Below are 21,244 nucleotides of genomic sequence, written 5' to 3' on the forward strand. Positions count from 1 at the left end.
GCAAGGCAGCGCAATCAGGCACACATGATGAGAGATAGACGGGGGCGCAATTAGGTGCACGTGACGGGAGACAAGCCCCAAGCGATAGGGCAGGTCAATGTAGATGGGCAACACACGATAGATATTTTTACCAATTTTTTATTATTTCTTGTAATTTTTTCTTCTTCCATTGATGGGCATTCGTGCATAGTGTGCAATGTTGACCAGAAAAATTGGGGCTTTTCCTAGATTTGGGGACATTGATGCAGAACAAGACAATCAATTTGACTCAAAAATTGCAAAATCGGTGTACATTCGCACATGAAATTTTGGGGCTTTTGACATTTTAGTGAAAAATTTTCAATTTCATTGGAATTTGTGCACATTGGACCCAAGAAAAGTCGGGCTTTTGCAGAATTTCATCAATGTGTGCAAGAATTGCTTGGTATATGCACTTGGGAACATGTATTGATGCAATTTGGACGAATTTCCTTTGACAATTTGGGGCTTTTGATCGAAATTGTCAAATTTGTGCTTGAGAATGCTTTTGGAGTAGAAATTGCAGTTGAATTTTGGGGATTTCACATGTAATTGGTGCATTGGCCTTTAAATGTGGTTGGAATTGCTTGTGGAGTGCAGTGGCAGACATTCTCTAATTCTGGAAATCAATTTCCAGATCTGAAATTTCTGCAATTTCCTGATTTTCATTGCTGGTTGGTACTTGCAGTATAACCGTGGTCATTTGTGTGACATTTGGGCTTGCATTTGTTGACTTTTGAGTCAATTTAGTGTTGCAAATCACGGCTGGAAACAATGAAAGCAACAGTTTTTTACACATCAAGAAGCTTGAGGGTGCACATAATTTTGCAATATGGCAAAAATAGTGCTACAATGTCTTGGTGCAGAAGAAACAAGCGAAGCCCATCAAAGTGAAGGGAATAAAACCAATAGGTATGGAACAAGAAGAGTGGGATGATTTGGATGAGCTTGCATGCTCTAGCATTGAGCTCTCAGTGCCAAATAACTTGCTCTTTAACATTGAGAAGCTGAATTCAACATATGCAATGTGGCAAAGACTTGAAGAATTGTATACTCAGAAAGTGTAGCTAGCAAGGTTTATTAGCTGAAAAAGTTGATGGACTTTCGCATGAAGGAAGGTACAGCCATGTCTGTACATTTGGACAAGTTCAACTCAATCTTCAATTAGTTGATTGCTTTGAATTTCCATATCGATGATGAGTTCAAGGCTACTTTCTTGCCATACACTTTGTTTGAAAGTTGGGATACTTTTAGGACAACTTTGAGTAACTCAAATGCTCAACTGTTATATTTTGATGTGGAGAGTTCTTTGTTGATGGAAGAACTCAACATGCAAAATAATTCAGCAAACAAGTCTTCTAATGCATTGCACTTTAGGGGCAGATTTCAATAAAAGGGCAATTTTGAAAATAGAGCACGCAATAAGTCTCGTGACAAAAATGTAGTGTCATCATTGTGGCAAGAAAGGGCTCTACAAACGGGATTGTTTTCAATTGAAGAAAGGAAAAGGTAATAACAAAAACACTAAAGACAACAAGACTGAGAAAAAAGACAACCAACTTGCAAAGAAGAGCAGTGTGAAGATAGAGGTGGTAAATGTAGTCACTCATGAGAATGACAGTGACGGTGATGTACTTCTTACTTCTTCTTTGAGTGCACATGCATTGATTGCAGATTTTGAGGATGACATGCACACTTGGATACTTGATTTAGGTGCGTCTTTTCATGTTATATCACATCATGAGTGGTTTTTGACTACAATGGTGATGCATATGGTATTGTCCACTTGGGGGATAACTATGCATGTAAAATTGCGGGCATTGGCAATGTGAAATTGAAATTTTAGCATGGCTCTATGTTTGTTTTTCATAATGTGAGGCATATATCTTAGCTCGAGAAGAGTTTGATAAGCACAAGGCAACTAGATGACGAAGGCTATCATACCATCTTTGGGGATAGCAAACGGAAAATTTGTAAGAGCTTTGGTATTGTTGCCAAGGGCTCCAAAAGTGATACATTGTATCCTTTGCATGTATTTAGCGTGCGTGACCATGTAGTCACCATAACCGAGTAGCCAAGTATTTCTTTGTGGCATAGCCAGTTAGGATACACGAATCAAATTGGAATGAAAGTGCTTTCTCGTTTGGATTATTTGTTGTCTTTGAGGTATGCTGATTTTGAACAATGTGATAATTGTATTTATGGTAAGCGTGCTCAGACGTCACAAAAAATCTCTCTTTCTAAAGTCTTCACTCTTAGAGTTGGTACACTCAAATGTATGTCAGGTGCCACTGTTATCTCTAGGGGAAAATAAGTATTTCATTACTTTTGTTGACAATGCAACATGCAAAATATGGGTTTATCTAGTCTGTTGTAAAGAAAAGGCCTTGGATAAATTAAAAAAAATCCTGGTACTTGTGGAAAATAGACCAAGAAAACTTTAAAAGTATCTATGTCAGGTGCCACAGTTATCTCTAGGGGAAAAAAAGTATTTCATTACTTTTGTTGATGATGCCACATGCAAAGTATGGGTTTATCTTGTCTGTTGTAAAGATAAGGCTTTGGATAAATAAAAAATATTCCTGGCAATTGCGGAAAACAGACCAAGAAAACTTTAAAGTGACTTCGCTCTAACAATGGTGGGGAATATGTGTCCAAAGCCTTTCAGGACTTTTGTGACAGCAAAGGGATTAAAAGGAAGCTCATTGCCCCTCACAAGCCATCCCAAAATGGTGTTGTAGAGTGTATAAACATGACTATTCAAGACAGGGTTTATAGTCCATACCATGCTGTCACATGCTACTTTACCTCATGGACTTTGGAAAAAGGCTGTTATGATAGCTGTACACTTGATTAATCGGTCACCAAATAGGGCTTGGGAAGGGGGGAGTCCCTCAAGAAGCGTGGTCGGCAAGCCACCTTCGTATGCTTACTTGAGGGTGTTTGGTTGTGAGGCATTTGTGTACATTTGCAATGAAGAACGCAACAAACTTGAGCCAAAGTCTTGTAAATGTATTTTCCTAGGATATGGTGATGAAGGTGAAATGGGGTATTCACTATGGGATCTCGAGAAAAGGAAAGTAGTACATATCAATGATGTTACCTTCCGGGAAGATTGCATGCACAAACATCCTGAAAAGATAGAGGAGATTAGAAGGGTTGTATTCCGGGAGGATGTGTAGATAGGACAACAAAGAATGCATGTTAGACAGTAGTAAATACTTGTTGTAAATGCCCCGAAAAATGCAGGGAATAATGCTGAAAATGATTAGCAAGATATTGCCCGTGATGTACCACAAATTCAGCAAGAATAGATGCCTTTGGAACAACCAGAACTAGTTGTACAACATGCTGAATCTGCAAAACAACAAGCTGTTAATGCAGATTTTCAAGCTGAATAGCTAGCAAATCTTGATCATTGGCTTCGTACATTGGCGAGAGTGCAAAGACAGCCAGATAGGTTTGTTCCTGGTGTCAATTATGTGGCCGATTATGTCATGTTGATAGATTGTGGTGAGCTGTCATACTTCCAAGATGCAATGGATAAAAATGACAGCAAGAACTGGCATAAGGCTATGTTGTTAGAGATGGAATCTCTAATGAAAAATGACACTTGGAATTTGGTGCATTTGTCTAAAGAACAGAAAGTGCTATCATGCAAATGGGTTTACAAAATGAAAGTCACTTTTGATTCTTTGCCAAAGTACAAGGCACGACTAGTTGCTAAAGGGTACAAGTAAGAACATGGAATTGATTTTGATGAAATCTTTTCTCTTGTAGGCAAAATGACTACTTTGCAAACCATTTTGGGCTTGGTTGCATTTGAAGATATGAAAATCATACGGATGGATGTCAAGACAACCTTCTTACATGGTGATCTGTATGAGGAGATCTATATGCAGCAACTTGAGGGCTTTGTTGCAAAGGGGAAAGAGCACATGGTATGTAAACTCAACAAGAGTTTGTATGGGCTGAAACAGACTCCACGAGAATGGTATCATAACTTTGATACATTTATGCAATCTTAGGGACTCCATAGATCTCAAGTTGATCATTCCTTATATACCAAGAAGGCAGCAATGAAAACCTTATTCTCTTGGTTTTGTATGTGGATGGCATGTTGATTGCAGGTAGGGATGTTCATGCCTTGGACTCCTCAAAGTAAAGCTTACACAGTAGTTTTGATATGAAGGATCTTGGTGAGACTAATCATATTCTTGGTATGCATATACGTAGGGACAGATGGAAGGGTCTTCTCTATTTGTCACAACAGGAGTATGTTACTAAGGTTTTGCAGTGTTTCAATATGGAGGGGGGGGGGGGGGGAAGCCATTGGTGTACTACTACCTGTTGGACTGTAAGGCCACAACTTAGAGAGTTTGAGTTTGAACAGGAGTGTATGAGTATGACGACTGGAGAGAGTGTGAGCAGAGTGAAAGTACGAGAAGATAAGAGTGTATCAACAATAAAATGTATTTATACTTAGGGCATGTAAAGGGTGTATTCACATGTACAATGTGCATGTGTTATATACACAGAGGTTACCGGGCCTTTATATCCCAACAACACCACCAATCTCCCACTTAAAGGTCCGATATGAACCTCTAGCTAACCAACTCCCACTAGTCGAATGCAATGCTCGTGTTGAGCTCCGCTTAGACTTTTAGGGGAACATTTGCAAGGTTATCTTGTGTTGACCATCTTCTAGAATCTGTCTGATGAAGTGATATCGCACATCTATATGCTTTGTGTGTAAATGATACATGGCATTCTTAGCCAGATACACTGCACTTTGGCTATCACATCCCGAATCTGCAGTATCCATAGACATGCCGAGATCATTTGCAAGTCTGCTCAACCATATAGCTTCCTTAGAAGCTTCAGTAGCTGATATGTATTCAGCTTCAGTGGTACTTAGTGCAAATATGTTTTGCAACCTGGAACACCAAGAAACAACCCCACCAGCAATTGTAAAGACATACCTACTGGTGGACCTACGAGTGTCCAAGTCACTTGCCATATTTGCATCACAATAATCCTTAAAACTAAGTGCACCTTGCCCATAACAAATAATTTTTCTTTGTGTACCCTTAAGGTATCGAAGAATACACTTGACAGCCTCCCAATGTGCTTTGCCAGGATTTGACATAAACCTGCTAACAACTCCCACTGCATGAGCAATGTTTGGACGAGTAGCAACCATAGCATACATAAGAGAGCCACAAGCTGATGCATAAGGAACTTCCTTCATAGCATTTGCTTCCATGTTATCTTTCGGGCTGTTGGCTTTGCTAAGCTTGAGACAAGGAGGTAAGGGTACCCCAAAAGGCTTAGCTTCAGCCATGTTAAATTTGTCCAGTACCTTTCCAATGTACTTTTCTTGAGATGAAAACAACAATTTCTGATTCTATCTCTATGAATCCTCATGCTCAAAATATGCTCTGCATTCCCCAAATCTTTCATGGAGAAAGCTGATTTCAGCTGATTTTTGAGAGCATCCAAGCTAGTCTTTCTTTTCCCAGCTAGTAACACATCATCCACATACAAAACAAGTATTATGGGGCTGCCATCTGTATCCTTTTTTATGTACAAGCAATGATCTGCATGGCTGTGTGTAAACTCATGAGATAGCATAAAAGTATCAAACTTTTTGTATCATTGTCATGGTGCTTGCCTCAGCCCATACAGGCTGCGTTTTAGCTTACACACCATTTGTTCTTTTCGAGGGACTACAAAGCCCTCGGGTTGTTTCATGTAGATTTCCTCATCAATGTCACCATGCAAGAAAGCTGTTTTTACATCCATTTGATACAGCTCTAAATCCAAAACAGCAGTAATAGCAAAAAGCACACGTAAAGTGGTCATCTTCACAATAGGTGAGAAGACCCCTTGGAAGTCAATTCCTTTCTTTTGTGTATAACCTTTGGCAACTAGCCTTGCCTTGTACTTGGGTTTCCCATTAACTGTCTTGACTTTGTACACCCATTTGTTTGGAAGTGGCTTCCTTCCCTTTGGTAATGACACAAGATCCCAAGTATCATTTGCATATAGAGATTTAATCTCTTCTTGCATAGCTAGCTCCCACTTACTGCTGAACTCACATGACTTGGCCTCTTTGTATGTAAGAGGCTCACCCTCTTCTGTAAGCATCACATAATGCAAGGAGGGGTCAAACCTATGTGGTTGCCTTTTTATGCGTGTAAACCTGTGTACCCAATGATCAACATTGTCAGGAATTGGGTCTACATGTGGAGGTATATTATTTTCAGCATTCATTTGCTGCTGTAAACCATTTTCAGCATGCTGGGCATGCTGTACAGCACCTTCCTTTTCATTTCCAGCACTTGCATTTTCATAATCAGCAAGCCTATCTTGCTGTCCATGACCTCCTTGTGCTTCTATTGCTGTCCATCATCATTTGGCTTAAAAGTAACTGGTTGATCATCAGTTTTAGCCTGTGGTACAACACCTTGAGGCTCATTTTCTGAAGTTATGGGTGGCTGTAAACTCTGAAATTTCACCTTTTTTAGATCTTCATTAGAGGCTAAAGAGCCTTTCAGCAAATTTTTCTCATTAAACACAACGTTACAGCTGCGAATAATTTTCTTGGACTGAGGTAACCACACTTTGTAGCCAAATTCACCCTCATTACTATAGCCCGTGAAAATTCCTTTGGTGGATCTTGGGTCAAGTTTGTTCCTCAACTCATCTCGAACATGTATAAAAGCATCACAACCAAATATACGTAGATGGTCATATGAGGCCGATTTGCCAGACCAAACCTCCTCAGGGATGCCATTATTTAAGGACCTATTTGGAGAGCGGTTGCAAATGTGAACTGCGGTTTTGAGTGCCTCTCCCCCAAATGCATGAGGGAGATTGACAATGGACAGCATGCACCACACTCTTTCACATGAAGTCCTATTATATCCTTCAGCCACCCCATTTGAAGAAGGATTGTAAGGGGTTGTAAGCTCTCTCTTAATACCATGTAAGTCACAAAATGACTTAAATTCAGTCGATGTGAACTCACCTCCATTATCAGTTCTCAAGCATTTCAGCTTTCTATCTATTTGAGTGGTCACAAATGCATGAAAGCAAACACTTCACTTTTCTTTTTCAGCAAGTACACCCAAATCTTCTTTGAACAATCATCAATAAAGGAGACAAAATATGCAGCACCACCCAATGATTTCACGGGTATACTACATACATTAGAATGCACTCCAAGACATTGGACTTACGAGAGACAACAGAGCAAAAGGAAAATTTTATTTGTTTTCCAAACTGACACTCATTACAAAAATCAAAATTAGAGCCTTTTCCATCAACCCTCTTTAGAGAGATAAGAACATCAAGTCCTTTTTGGCTCATATGGCTTAATCTCTTATGCCATAACTCCAAGTGGTTGCAAATTTCAGCAACTGCAAGAAACTTGCCATTCAAGGCTTTACAATGCAAACAATACAATGTGCCCTTCTTGGTTCCTTTTGCAATCAGCATGGAACCCTTTTTTACTTTCCACAAACCACCACCAAACAATGTGGTGTAGCCATGCAAGTCAAGCTGACCAACAGATAGTAAACTCTTTTTAATGCTAGGCACATATCTGACATCTTTCAACACAAGTTCTTGATCATTGTCTAAAGACAAGTGTATGGTGCCAATCCTATCAATGCTGCAAGCATGGTTATTTCCAAGGTACACCTTTCCATAACTGCTTGCATTAAACATAGCAAAACACTCCAAGCAAGGAGTTACATGGAAAGAGGCACCAGAGTCTACAATCCAAGTCTGAGTGATACCATCATCAACTGACAAGAGTGCATCAATCACATCAGCCTTGGTAATCTGTATATCCTGCATGTGACATGCAAGGACATCATAATCAACTGCACATAATACATCAGCCTCTGTATCTAAAAGCTTCTCTATGACCACACTGGAGGCCACATTGGCCTTTTCTTTGCCTTTGGATGTCTCCAATGCATCTGTCTTTTCTTCCTTATTCTTTTTATCTCCCTCATTCTTCTTTCTCTCTTGTTCCTTCTTGTAGTATCTGCAGTCAGGTTTCTTGTGGCCCTTCCGACCACAATGATAGCAAGTGATGTCACTCTTATCCTTTCCTTTACTCTTGCTCCTGTTTCTCTGCCTTGCATATGCATTTTTCTTTTCAGCCCTGCCTCTTACATTATAAGTTGAGTTGCTTCCTTCTCCACTAGACATACGTCTAATTTCTTCATTCAAGATAGAACCCCTCACCCCATCATATGAGAGATTGGGGTTATTGCTGAGTGAAACCACCAAGGTTTCCCATGAGTTCGGCAGTGTCATGATTAAAAAGATCGCCCTCAACTTATCGTCAAAGTCCAAGTTTGCATCTTTGAGCTGATTTAGAATCCCTGTAAATGCACTCAAGTGCTCGGCTGCAGGCTTTGACTCATCCAGTCGCATATTCACCAACTTGCGCATTAAATGCACGTGATTAACAGGTGTGGTGATCTCATAAGTAGTTTTCAGCTTCTCTCATATTGCATAACCTGTGTCTAAACCCTTTATGTCTGTCAGAATGTCATCAGTGACACCCATCTTTATGTAAGCCACAGTCTTTTTATTCACTCTGGCCCAATCTACATCAGACATTAGTGCAGGTTTATCTTCTTGCAAAGCATCCTCACAATCCTTCAGGAAAAAAATGCCCTGCATACGGTCTTTCCAAAGGTCAAAACCATGACCATCAAATGGTTTAATCTCCATCAAACTCTTGATGTCTGAACTGGAAGAAGCTGCAGCCATTTTATCACAAACACAAGAGCAAATGCACTAATCTGCAGAAGCACAAGCTGAACCAGCAAAATACCCTGGTTTTTTTCCTCAACCAGAAATAAATCTCTGCCGTTTATACATTAACCAGCCACTGCACGGGCAGAAAATGCAGAAATTTACCAAATTCTGCGCAAATCCCCAAAATTTCAAGTCCAAAATTGCATGAATGTCAGCCAATCTGACCTAACTGAGTAAAACTTTGCCAATACATAAAAAACCCCAAATTTTTGGGATCCAATGTCAAGAAATTTTACCCAAGAAAGGCCAAAATTCGACAAAATTTGCAAAATCCCCAATTTAATTGAGGTCACTGCACGTGATGTCTGCAATTTCTCACTCAAAAGTCATTGACAGGCATGAATGATGCTAAATCTGGGAAAAGCCCCAAATTCTGTGGCCCGATTTGCAAAGATTTTGAAACTGTGCCTTCGGTGTGTGAACACCCGCCAAGGCTAATGAGGGGATTAGAGAAAATTTGATTTGTTTAAAAAAAAAAAAAACGAAGGTACTAAGGGGGTGGGGGGGTCCGTTGACCCTCGTTGCGTCACGTCTGACTGACGCTTGCTTGCCGAAACTGCCCGCCTTTTTTAGGCGTCAGTTTGATACCAGTTGTTGGACTTGGGGAGGGGTCTGTTGACCCGTTGTCGACCTGCCGCACGTTATGCCGTGTATGCCTGCTAGTCGTCGCGAGTTCTACATCTGTTGCCTTTTGTGGCCTGTCACACGATGCGTGTGTTTGGCACGACTGCTCGCGCTAGTCGCCCCGACTGCCCATGCTGGTCACTTGGTCCATGTCTGTTGGATGCCCTTGTTGCCTAGTGTAGACTGGCCATGCTACTCAGCAGTGTGGTCGCCGACTCCATTCTGGTCACGAACTCCAGCCGAGTTGGATACGAACTCTAGTCGACTGCACGCCTATCACGAGCATCTGCACGACCTGATGATCTTGTACCGTAAGCTCTGATACCAGTTGTTGGATTGCAAGGCCACAGCTTGGAGAGTTTGAGTTCGAACATGAGCGTTTGAGTATGACGGCTGGAGAGAGTGTAAGCAGAGTGAAAGCACGAGAAGATAAGAGTGTACCAACAATGTGTTGGTACACAAAGAATAAAATGTATTTATACTTAGGGTACGTAAAGGGTGCGTTCACATGAACAATGTGCGTGTGTTATATACACGGAGGTTATCGGGCTTTTTTATCCCAACACTACCTCCATATGTGAAACTTGGTGCAGATGAGTCCTATACCTGATGATGGAAAGGTTAAGATGGCCAAGATTTCTTATGGCTTAGCCGATGGTAGCTTGATGTATGCTATGGTTGCTACACGTTTTAACATTGCATTTGTAGTGGGAGTGGTTAGCAAGTACATGGCATATCCTAGCAAAAAGCATTGGGAAGTAGTGAAGATATCATGAGATACCTTAAGGGCACAAAGGATTTGTGTATTTGCTTTGGGAAGCAAAAGTCATCGGTTGTTGGCTTCACGGATGTAGACTATGCTGGTCATCGTGATTGCAGGAAGTCTACTTCAAGTTATGTATTCACATTCACAGGGGCAACAGTCTCTTGGATATCTAGCTGCAAAAGTATGTTGCATTGTCTACTATAGAGGTAGAGTATGTGGTTGCCACTGAGGCATGCAGGGAGACTTTATGGCTTTTATGCCTAGTGAGAGAGCTTGGCATTACAGAGGTTTCTATTCTCCACTGTGATAGTTAGAGTGCTATCATGTTAGCATGGAATCGTGTCTTTCATGCAAAGACAAAGCATATACAGGTGAAGTATCATTTTATTAGGGATGTACTTGATAGCAAGAGCATTGAGCTTGTCAAGGTACATACAAATAACCCTGTAGACCTTTTCACGAAGGGTCTTTCAGTAGAGCGGTTTGCTGATTGCCGCCAAATGATGGGGGTTGGGTAGTATATGTGTATTTCAGCTTTGTACATACATAGACTTAGCTGATTCTTTCCTCTATCTTCAGGCACGGTGCCTTTAGGTGGAAGGTTGTTGGCAATGAAGGCTTACCGTGCTTTTTAAGGTGTTTAGGTATGCATGCATCCTTACACTTGTACTTTATATATATTATCAAAAACCTAAAGTAGTACTCTTGGTCATTGTACCCACACATTGGGTGTTGTGCTCTTTTCCTCACTCTCTACTTTGCACACACACACACACACACACACTCTCTCTCTCTCTCTCTCTCTCTCTTTCTCTCATTGCGCATACCTCAGTTGTACTTTGGCATGATCCTTGCGCACACTTGTTTTCGCAAAGGAGTTGATGGCATCCCATAAATGAAACCATGAAACTGCCCTTCTTTGAAAGTGATTAACTTAATTAGGCACTGCTTACAACAAATATGAAATTTAGATAAATTGAATTTAAATGTTTTATAATCAATCTTAGACAATGGACACCCGGTTGGCCCCAAAAATTGGTGCCCCTTGCGGTATATCTTTAACTTGTATTGCAATCAAATGAAGTATACTGAGATTGCTCCACTCTCCTTCGCTTTCCAATGCCTCTTGCTATCATAAAAGACCAAAAAGCCTTTCAAACCAATTTGCTCCTTGGTTTGATAGGGGTTTGGATTTTGATTCACTCCTTGGATGACAAAATTTACCCCAAAATCCAATTGATTGGTTGGCCTCTTGAAATTCTCTGAGACGCCTAAAATTTAGCAATTGAATCGTAGCAAATTGCACCCTCTTGGGACCGAAGTTGATTGAGATCTCTTGAGAGAATGAGGTGTCTAATGGAGGGAGGTTGGGAAGAACTGAGGTAACATGCAAAACAAGGGATGGAGCAAGTGGTTGGGTAGCCTCGTGTTTATAGATGTGGATCCTCCCAAAGTTTGGGTGTTTGCTTATGGGAGATTGAAACTTTGGTAATATTTGAGTTTTGGGGCTGTTTTAATGAGCTAATGAAGATTAAATGTGTAATGCATCTTTTTAGCTCAACATGGTTAACCATTGGTTGTGTCTCTTGTGAGATCATAGATGGCCATACATAGATTGATCATATGGACAGTGGGTTAACCATCAGAATGAATGTATATGGCAAGTACATAGAATGATGTATGTTTGAATGTATTGACTGCATGTTGGGATGTAGTGATTGCATGTTTATTATTCACAATGAATATTTCCTCATGCTCATAATGTACCACTAGTCTTGGCAAGAGTGGTATCCCCATAGGCGTAAAGCTTGTGAAGCGGCCTAGATTATAAGTCCTAGGATGGGTACATATCTTGAAGAGTATCATGCTTGTGAAAGCATTTGTGTTGGTATATGTTCATGTCTGGTCTTGTTTTTGGCGAACACTGCCAATGTGTCATCACCTAATTTTTGAGCGTTTTGCTACTACTAGTTCTAAAAGGAACAAGCAAGAGTTGAATGTCTTTGTGATGTGATGGTTTGGCCATATTATGCAGCATGATTGCTTCATGCGTGACACACGATTGGCACACATTGGACATGAGCCAAGACCAAATAATTAATGGGTTTTAAGCAAGTTAATGTGTGCGACTAGGGGCTAAGGCCAAGTAAGTTGGTGGTGATGCGACCACTACCAAGCATGCTTAACTCACTAAAGGATTAAAGATTAATCATCACAATGGCTGTGTGAGTCTAAGGAGTGAATCAATTGCCAATGTTTTTTGTAACCTGAATTACTCTGCTAAACCCTAATTTTTGCATATAGCAGTAAACTCTTTTAGTGTTTTAAAGGATTAATCATCGAAGGTGGTTGTGTGAGTCTGGCAGGCGAATCAGCAGAGTCTTGGTCTTGTGTGCTGCAAATTGAATTGCTTTGCTAAACCCTAATTTCTCCATTCAACAATAAACACTCTTTAAGCCTTCTATCAAAGGATTTGATATGATGCTTTTGAAAAAATGACAAGAACATCGTGACTTGGTAAACAAAATAGCTTGAATCTCACGTGGCACATGTTTTACTTCACTTGTAGGATATACTACCAGTTCTCCTGGAAATGGCAACAGGCACCTGCACTCTCTGGAGGCTGCAAGGTTTATTGATGAACAAGTCATTGATGCAGTGAAGGCAAATGATAGTAAAATTCGACAGGTTAGTTGTACAAGATCTATTGCAATATCCCTTCATATTTTTGTTGTTTTGAGCAGCTTCAGCATACATCTAATGTCTACAGATAGTTCTTCTGACAGATGGAGTGGATTTAAGGGCATATAGGTTGCCTTGGCCCCCAGCATCCTTGATTTTCCACGTGTCATCATCTTCTTCCTTTCAGCCAGAGAAAACAGGTAGTCTAAAGCTGAGTTGGACTAGGATTTTATTTCCTTATTGGGATACTTCGTCTTCTGGTCTTACTGTTTCTTCATTTGATTGACTGTTATAATCACTATCAGGTAAGTCTTTAAAAGTGAGCTTTAGTCTGCGTTTTCCATTTAGGCTCAGGTAAATGATCTGCGTACTGGACTTTGTGATCAATAGTGTGTGGAGTGAGCTCCCGACCAATGTGCCACTGCCCTCGCCCCCGTGCCCCGTGAACTGCGCCGCCTCCTCGCTATCTATATCTTCGCCCCCCCCCTCTCTGCATTTTCCATTTAGGCTCCGGTCAATGATCTGCGTACTGGACTTCGTGATCAATAGTGTGTGGAGTGAGCTCCCGACCAATGTGCCACTGCCCTCGCCCCCATGCCCCGTACCCTGTGAACTGCACCGCCTCCTCGCTATCTATATCTTCGGGGGCGCGTCCATTGCCCTTGCCCTTACCCCCTCCTCGGTTGCTCCCTCCATTTGCAGCAACTCCCCCCCCTCCAGCAGTTCAGCAGTGTGTTTGGTAGGTTCTCAGCAGGGAAGCACAATGGAAACCTCTGGTCAGACGCCGGTGCATTCTGCGAGCGCCCCCCAGTCAAACACCTTGTGCGTTGTCCTCTTTGAGGAACAACTCTTGGCTGTCTGTGCCACTGAGTTGGAGCTTAAAGAAACAACGATTTTTGGCCAAGTAGTAGGACACTCTCCAGCCAGGGCCCAGCTTCGCGACTGGCTCCACTCCAAGCTGCGCGTTGGCACAATGCAGATCGTGGAGGCTGTCCTCATGGGCCATGGGATCTTCATGGTTTGTCTTACCTCCGCGAACGCAGCTCGGAAGTTAGTGGAGAGGTCGCCCTATGCCTCTACGAAGGGGGTCATTCACATGGTCCCTTGGAACAGTGGCTTCATAGTGGAGTCATTTGAGCTCTACAACAGTTTTCTCTGACACCCAGTCACTTTACTTTTTCTCAAACTAATTGGCGGTAGAGTACCGCCAGTTAGTGGAGGACTTTGGTCGGCTCTTCGGCACAGTTCTCCCTGCCTCTTTTGCGGATGTTGTGACAGCTGCAGGAGTCCCCAAGGTATGGGTGGTCGTGAAAGACACAAAGAGTATACCCAAGTTCTTGGAGATGGAGGTTGGAGATCACTCTTTTAGACAACAGGTCATTGTGATCGGGCAACTAGGGCAGTGCTTGCGTTGCCATGACTTTGGGCATCAGGAAATTAATTGTACGTGCTTTGGAGCCAAGGCAGCTCCGTCGATTGGCCCATAGGTGAATGTTGACGGCTTCACACGGATCTAGAGATGACAGAGGGAGACGACAAGGGGGGCCGTGGCCAGCTCCGCAAACAACCTCGTCAGTAGGGAGCAGGAGGGTGAGCGATGTCCCCTTGGCAGAGCACTCCGCAGCCCCCTTGCCGGCCCCACCCAGCAGGGCCGTAACCTCCCACGTCCACCACCCGTGCCACAAACTACCGCACCAGAGAGCCCACATCCTCCACACCCACCCTCCCCCACCTCCCATGCCCCCCGCACTGACTCGAGCCCATGCCCCTCCCACTTGCCATGTACCTCTCGATCATTCCACCATCCCTCGATCTTCTCTCCCCCACCACCTCCCCTATCAAGCACCCCCTCAGTTTTGGTGATTCCCCCTAGAACCACCCCCCCCCCCCCCCCCCCCCCCTTCCACAGGAGGTGATGAGCCCCACATGCCTACATCCTCCTCGCACCAGCAGTTCTTCTCCTCCCATACAGCTACTAGATTATCTGCCCTTGTTGCCCGTAACACTTTCCTGAGACAGGTACAGTTGTTGCCACATGAGTTCTTCTGCAGTGGTCCATGGTCCTACCTGAGAGTTGCGGAGCGCGGAGAGTTTCCACTATCTCTAGAGGTGGGGATCTTCATGGTTCGCAAGTTAAGGAGGGGCAAGGTCCATCTACTAGCTCCACCGGATGGATCAAACTACACCTTCTTCTTTTGGTCCTCCCACTTAGGGGTTTGGATGAAGTTAAAGAGTTAGGTGGAGGACCACATCTCCCAGTGGATGGGAGATGAAGGACTAGCATTGTTCATGCAGCAGTGGCTTGGTTGCATAATGGATATTAATTGGTGGGTTGGCGTTGAGGTCCCGCACTTGAGCATCATTTTCCGAGTCCCTCTACAGTGGAAAGCTCTGCGGGATGTGATCGAGTGGTCCTTGCATAGGCGGCCCGTTTTTATCAATGCACAGAGTCACGACTCTCAGCATGGCTGATTGACGCATTGATAATACCACTTGGAGCCCCTATCACCCCTATGGTCCAGTCGAGGGCCACCGTGGGGGATTGGAGTTCTCTATCCAGACGTGCAGCAAAGCGCACTTGCATGCCTCATAGTTTCTCCTCCTCATCAGCAGCTTCCACACCGAATAGATGCCTATTCGGTCAGTCATAGGTTTTTCCATGAGCTTACACCTTGCATCGTGAAATGTGAACAGTCTCCACTACAGAGGGGCACGTGGTTCTAGGAAGTTGATTGTTCGGTAGGAGCTGCAGTCTGCCCTTGCTGGACGGATCGATATCCTACTTCCACAAGAGCACAAGCTCACGCCCACCCAAGCCCAACGGGTAGAAAAGGTACTCCCGAGCAGCTCTCGCACTTATTGGGAGCACGCCATAGGTGCCCATATCAGGAGTGGAGACATATGCATCTCTATCGGTTCGAGTCTCACCGCCTGTGTACGAGACCATGGGACAATAGTGGCAGGGAGGGTTTTATGGATCAGATTGGACATTGGGGGCTCGTGCCTAGGAGTCCTCAATGTCTATGCCCCTATGGAGGTTAGGGCACACAGCAGGTTCTGGGTGGAGATCGCGGAGGGACTCCCAGAGGTGGACTCCTGGATCGTTGGAGGAGACTTCAACAACCTGGAGGGGTTGGAGGACCAATAGGGCAGAGGTAGAAACTACCAGGGCATGGCCGGGGAGGAGCAAGAGGCATGGGAGGTATTTCTACTGGCAGTAGGTGCACGCGATGCCTGGAGAGACCCTACCTTCCATAGGAGGGAGAGGTTGTTGGACTTCTCCTGGGGGTATAGGCGGCTAGGTGGAGTCTTGCTAGAGTGGTTGGACAGAATTTATGTGGGAGAGCGGAGAGGCTCTTGTGGAGGCTAGATAGGGCAATTGGCGGGCACCACGCTGTTCGATCATTGCCTGGTTCTCCTGACACGAGACCCCCTAGCATCTGCCCTAGACACACGAACCCGAACTCGATCTATAGGAGGGAGGAGGTGACGAGACAGATAGAGCAGCTTTGGACTAGGGAATGGGGCAGGAGGGAACGGATCGAATAGGAGGTTGTAGAGGTCCTAGCTGAATCGAGCAGAATCTACCAAGAGGCAGCCATACAGGTCAAGCAGTAGAGCTGGGAAGAGGAGAGAGCACTCCGACAGGACCTTACAGCCACGCAGAGATTACTACATGAGGCACTTGGGGATCCCACCCTCCATGCACAGGAGGTGCGAGTGCTAGTAGCCATTGCGGGACTAGAGAATAGGCGCTCAGAGTTTTCCTTCCGCACCTCAGCAGCTTTCTGGGCGCGGAAGGGGGATACGATGTGCAGGAAGTTCTTCCAGGTGCACTAGCCTCGCACCTCAGGAGAGCAGATACGCAACCTCCAAGATTAGTATGGGAGGACTCGCTCTAGCCGAGATGAGGTGGAGATTGCCACTGGCTACTATGGTCGCCTTTTCTAGCACAGGAGACAGTCTCAGCTAGAGGACAACGATGTAGGCAGCAGGTCTGGGATCACATACCGTCCCTCGTCAGAGAGATGGGATGCTCCCTCCTAGTCCCCTTCACAAAGAAAGAACTAGAAGAGGCTTTCCATACACAGGACGGGAAGATATGCTTGGGAGAGGATGGCCTCTCCAAGGCCTTCTTTACTACCTACTGTGAAGTGGTGAAGGACCCCCTCTTGATGGCCTTCCAGGAGATTTTCACTTCAGGAGATCTCCCCCTTTGGCAAGCCTCATCACCTTATTGTGAGTGGCCTATAAGGCATTGGCAAAGATGATTGGTAGATGACTATGCCCCGTGCTGCCAGACATCATTCATGACACACAGACAAGCTTTGTCCAGGATAGGAACATCTTGGACAATGTATTTACCTTCTTTGAGGCGACAGAGTGGGCTTAGCACAGTGGGCAGAGACTAGCCGTACTTCTCTTGGATTTCGAAAAAGATTATGATAGGGTGGACTAGGATTTCTGAGAGGGCTCCATAGGCTTGGATTCACGGGGTCTCTATACTTTACAGATCGGCCATCAGCAGGGTTCTTATAGGTGGTAGGCGTGGGGAGGAGTTTCGGCTGGAGAGATCGGTTCGGCAGGGCTGCCCCCTAGCCCCGTACTTGTTCCTACTCTTTGCAGAGGCGATGTCTCACTTCCTCAGGTCCCGTATGAGTGGTTTACGTGGCCTCCGACTTCCAGTGAGAGAGGAGACGGAGTTGCTAGACTCAGAGTATGTAGATGATACAACACTCTACATAGAGGACGATGAGTTGATGTTGGAGAGAGTGAGGCTAGCCCTTGAGGTGTTTTGGTCAGCAGTGGGAGCGAAAATCAATTGGTGAAAGTCGGTTGGTTTTCTCACAGACCTGGACTCTAGCACAGAGTGGGGCGTCTACCTTGGATTTAGATGGGTGACCGTCCGGTACCTAGGATTCTAGGCGGGACTCGACATCACTCCTGCCCATCAATTTTTTTCGGTCCTCGATTCTATTAGGAGGAAGCTGACCTATTGGAGCACAGCTTGTCTCTCACTAGTCGGCCGAGTCCTGGTGGTTAACCAGGTCCTCCTAGCGACGGCCTGGTACATTGCCTCGTGTTGGTGTTTCTCCTTGTCTTGCATAGTGTAGCTTTGCCGCCTTGTGCGGAACTTCCTTTGGTCCGGGTCCGACGGCTCCAATAATTCATGGGCCAAGGTGGCGTGGGCGACCATCATACTGCAGCGGTTAGAGGGAGGGCCGGAATTATAGACCTAGAGTTTCAGAGTATGGCCCTCTTGGTCAAGCTAGTTGTACGCGGCCTCACACCAGGAGGGTAGACCTGGAAGGTCCTACTGTAGGAGGGTCTTCAGGATTGTAGACCGAGGCTTGGCGGTGGGTGGAGGCCATCCATGAGATGGATCTTCACGTCTGCCTAGATCAACAACCACCACCCCCCCCCAGATCACCTTTCTTACGTAGCTTACTCCGTGTGTGGCAGGGCCTTTGTAAGGCCCTAATCTAGAGCCCCCTAGGTTGCCAGGAGGAGATAGACCGTTAGCCGGTGATCTAGAATCCCTAGGTCAAAGATCAGGAAGGGGCACAACTTGGCGAGTGCCCCCACATCCAGTGGGTTGGTTGGGAGGCTAGCCCGGCTTGTACCATTAGGACATGGCAAGAAGTGTATAGGATGGCGGACGAGGAGGTGTTGCAGCGAGTATTAGGCTACCAGAGAGGAGTGGACTTGAGGCGAAGGGAGATAGACGCAGCAATACCTTTGGAGTGGCTTGCTCCCCCGAGACGAGTGCCAATAGAGCTCGGGGAGGTATGGGCAGCTAGGTTCTCACCAACAGGCATCCCCCTATAGGTGGTAGATAGAGTGGGGGGCGCCCTGCAAGGGACTTTTTCCATTGTTCAGGAGGGGGGCGTTTGGCCCTTGATAGAGGGCAGCAAGATGAGGGATTAGTTGCCCTTTCGTGGAGGAGGATTCGGGTGGTGGGTCTTCAGGGGAAGACATGGCGACTGGACTCCTATGTTTTTTGGAAGGAGCTCAAGGAGTGGCGCCTTTGGATCTGGGAGGGTAGACCACTTGATGAGTTGGAGTGGGATCCAGGAGAGTGGCTATGGCAGGCCACGACAGTCGCCAAGAAGCCATCGAGGTTCTTGGAATACACTGCCAGGATTGGCAGACACGTACTGATGCGGGAGGACATGGATTGGGTCCGGTTACGTAGCAGGCAATGGGCGGAGCACAGCATCACGGAGCCGTTCCGACAGACCTTTTGGTGCCGCTTATGGGATAGTTGGAGGCCGAGGAGGATATCGTACTTCTTATGGTTGGTGGCACATGGAGGCTTGGTGGTGGAGAGTTGGCTTGCCCAAATGCAGGAGGGAGGTTGTAAGCGCTGCACATAGCAGCCTCTGGAAACCCCCAAGCACAGTGCGCCTTTGGTCATGTGAGGAGGCGCAGCTCGTGTGGAGAGGAGCATGCCGCATCCTTCGCCGTATAGCACCTAGCCTTGGATATATCTCATGGGGAGCTTTCTGTTGGCAGGCAGTTAGCCAGGGCCAGCACCTTCTGTATGAGGTCGGGATGTAGGACACGATATTCATCATTGAGGTAGGGTCATGTGCAGTGGTCGTCTTGGAGGCACTATCCATGTGCTAGGTTTGGAGTCCACATAAGACCGCTCCGAGGTATGGGAGATCATAGGGAGTCTTACTAGATGGCATATCTGGAAGGCGTGGTGTCAGGAGACTTTTGGTGGAGAGAGACTTTCAGCACAGGTGACCTTAGCAGAGCTTTGGACTTCCATCATCCACTCCCTCTGCGGCCGTTGGGATTAGGTGCAGGGCTCGTCAGGAACTCCGTAGTCATTTCATGCATACTTGGGGTGGCCAGGACCTGTTTTTTGTGATGTAGGCAGGCAGCCCCAGATGGCGATACCACAACCCAACCCCCCCCTTTACATGGCTTCTTGCCCCCATCCCCCAGACCGCCTTGAGAGTCTTGTATTCATGATGTATTTGTGACTTTGCATCAGCTCCAGCTAGTCTGTTGAGCATGAGCACTCAGTTGTAATCAGTTTTTTTGAGTAATATAATCAGCCACATTTTATTTGCCAAAAACAAAGAAAAAGATATGCTTACTACACTATTTAAGGACCCTTTGTGTATCTTTTGACATACTGAGAACTGCTCCAGCTACCACGTCCTTTACTTGTATTCAGAGTACTTAGATCTTGTCAAGGGCTAGCAATGGCATTGGTATATTGAAGGATTTGGTTCTGAATCTGGAAACTTCTGCTAGAGGCTCTAGTGCTGCTCTAACTCCTGCTCTTACTTTAAGAGGTTCCTATTTTTGCTGTGTTTCTGCCCCTTCTATGTTGAAGGAAACAGGTTCAGGCCTTTTAGTCCTGAGTATCTTTGCTCTCATGGTGTCAGAAAGGCCCAAGCCTTCTTCTTCCAAGATGGGCAATTATGAATTTATTGAGGATACACGACTATTATACAGCTAAACTTTTTGAGTAAGGGCATAACATCTCATGGGGTTATGTGTTGCTCAATGACACAATTCTAGAGGACATCATCGCTGAATGATCTATATGCCACTTATTGGTCATGCAACTTATCAACTTTTTGCTGCCTGATTCTTAGACTGTTGTCTAAGAACGACTAGTAATGAGGTAGAAGCTTTATGCAAACAAAAGTTGCAGCTAGACAGAGTGATACAATACTTATTCCCCCATCAAGCCAAAAGATTTACAGCCTGATATGAACTCTACCTGCAAAATTGAAATCAATACCTGATGGCAAATGGTTCTTGACAGTTTGAGAAGGATGAGACTGTGGATCCAATTGTTAAAATGGCTGGACTATTGGATCTATTTTTGGAGTAGCCTGAACCAATGACTGCTGAACCTGGATGGCTGCTTTCTGGGTGACAAGTGCAATGGGACAACTTGTGAAAAACTTTTGCTGTTTAAAACGTAGAAGGCTGATCTATTTTTAAGCCATCTGTTTGGAGAATTTTGATGATAGTAACAGTCTCAAGGCTGTCTTTTAGTTTTAGGCTATTTTGATTGGTGCAGGATTTCCCAAGTCATGTCTTCTACGACACGTGTCAGGATTACCAGGAGAAATTTCCAATTTGGAAGATTGGACCAAGCGGTTAAGTAGTGTTGGCTATCAAGGGGACAGACCCAGTGTTTGGGTCATACAGGTACGTTCCATTCTCTGTAGAAATCAGTGTATGACCAGATGGATTAAGATGGATGTGCTAAGGTAGTGAAAAACAAGAATTGTTGGCTCCTAAAGTTGCAAAGCACAGAGTTATTTTGATTTTGTG

At 44.8% G+C, this 21,244-nt stretch overlaps 1 protein-coding gene across 5 annotated transcripts in view; it reads left to right on the forward strand.

The window, feature by feature from the left end:
* The window catches only part of LOC148013698 (S-adenosyl-L-methionine-dependent methyltransferases superfamily protein), a 65,761-nt gene that overhangs the window by 40,974 nt on the left and 3,543 nt on the right, over positions 1 to 21,244 (forward strand). For all 5 annotated transcript variants that reach the window (XR_015688863.1, XM_087668049.1, XM_087668050.1 and 2 more), the window contains exons 2-4: positions 12,822 to 12,940; positions 13,023 to 13,134; positions 20,988 to 21,118. Coding sequence is in view for 4 of the 5 variants with exons in the window: in XM_087668049.1 (XP_087524175.1) it covers positions 12,822 to 12,940; positions 13,023 to 13,134; positions 20,988 to 21,118 (362 nt within the window). In the remaining variant the exon portion in view is untranslated. The remainder of the gene's footprint in view (positions 1 to 12,821; positions 12,941 to 13,022; positions 13,135 to 20,987; positions 21,119 to 21,244) is intronic.

The sequence above is a fragment of the Lygodium microphyllum genome, chromosome 26 (assembly GCF_053477565.2).
Source record: "Lygodium microphyllum isolate KBCC chromosome 26, Lygodium_microphyllum_v1.1.10, whole genome shotgun sequence".
Classification (NCBI taxonomy): domain Eukaryota; kingdom Viridiplantae; phylum Streptophyta; class Polypodiopsida; order Schizaeales; family Lygodiaceae; genus Lygodium; species Lygodium microphyllum.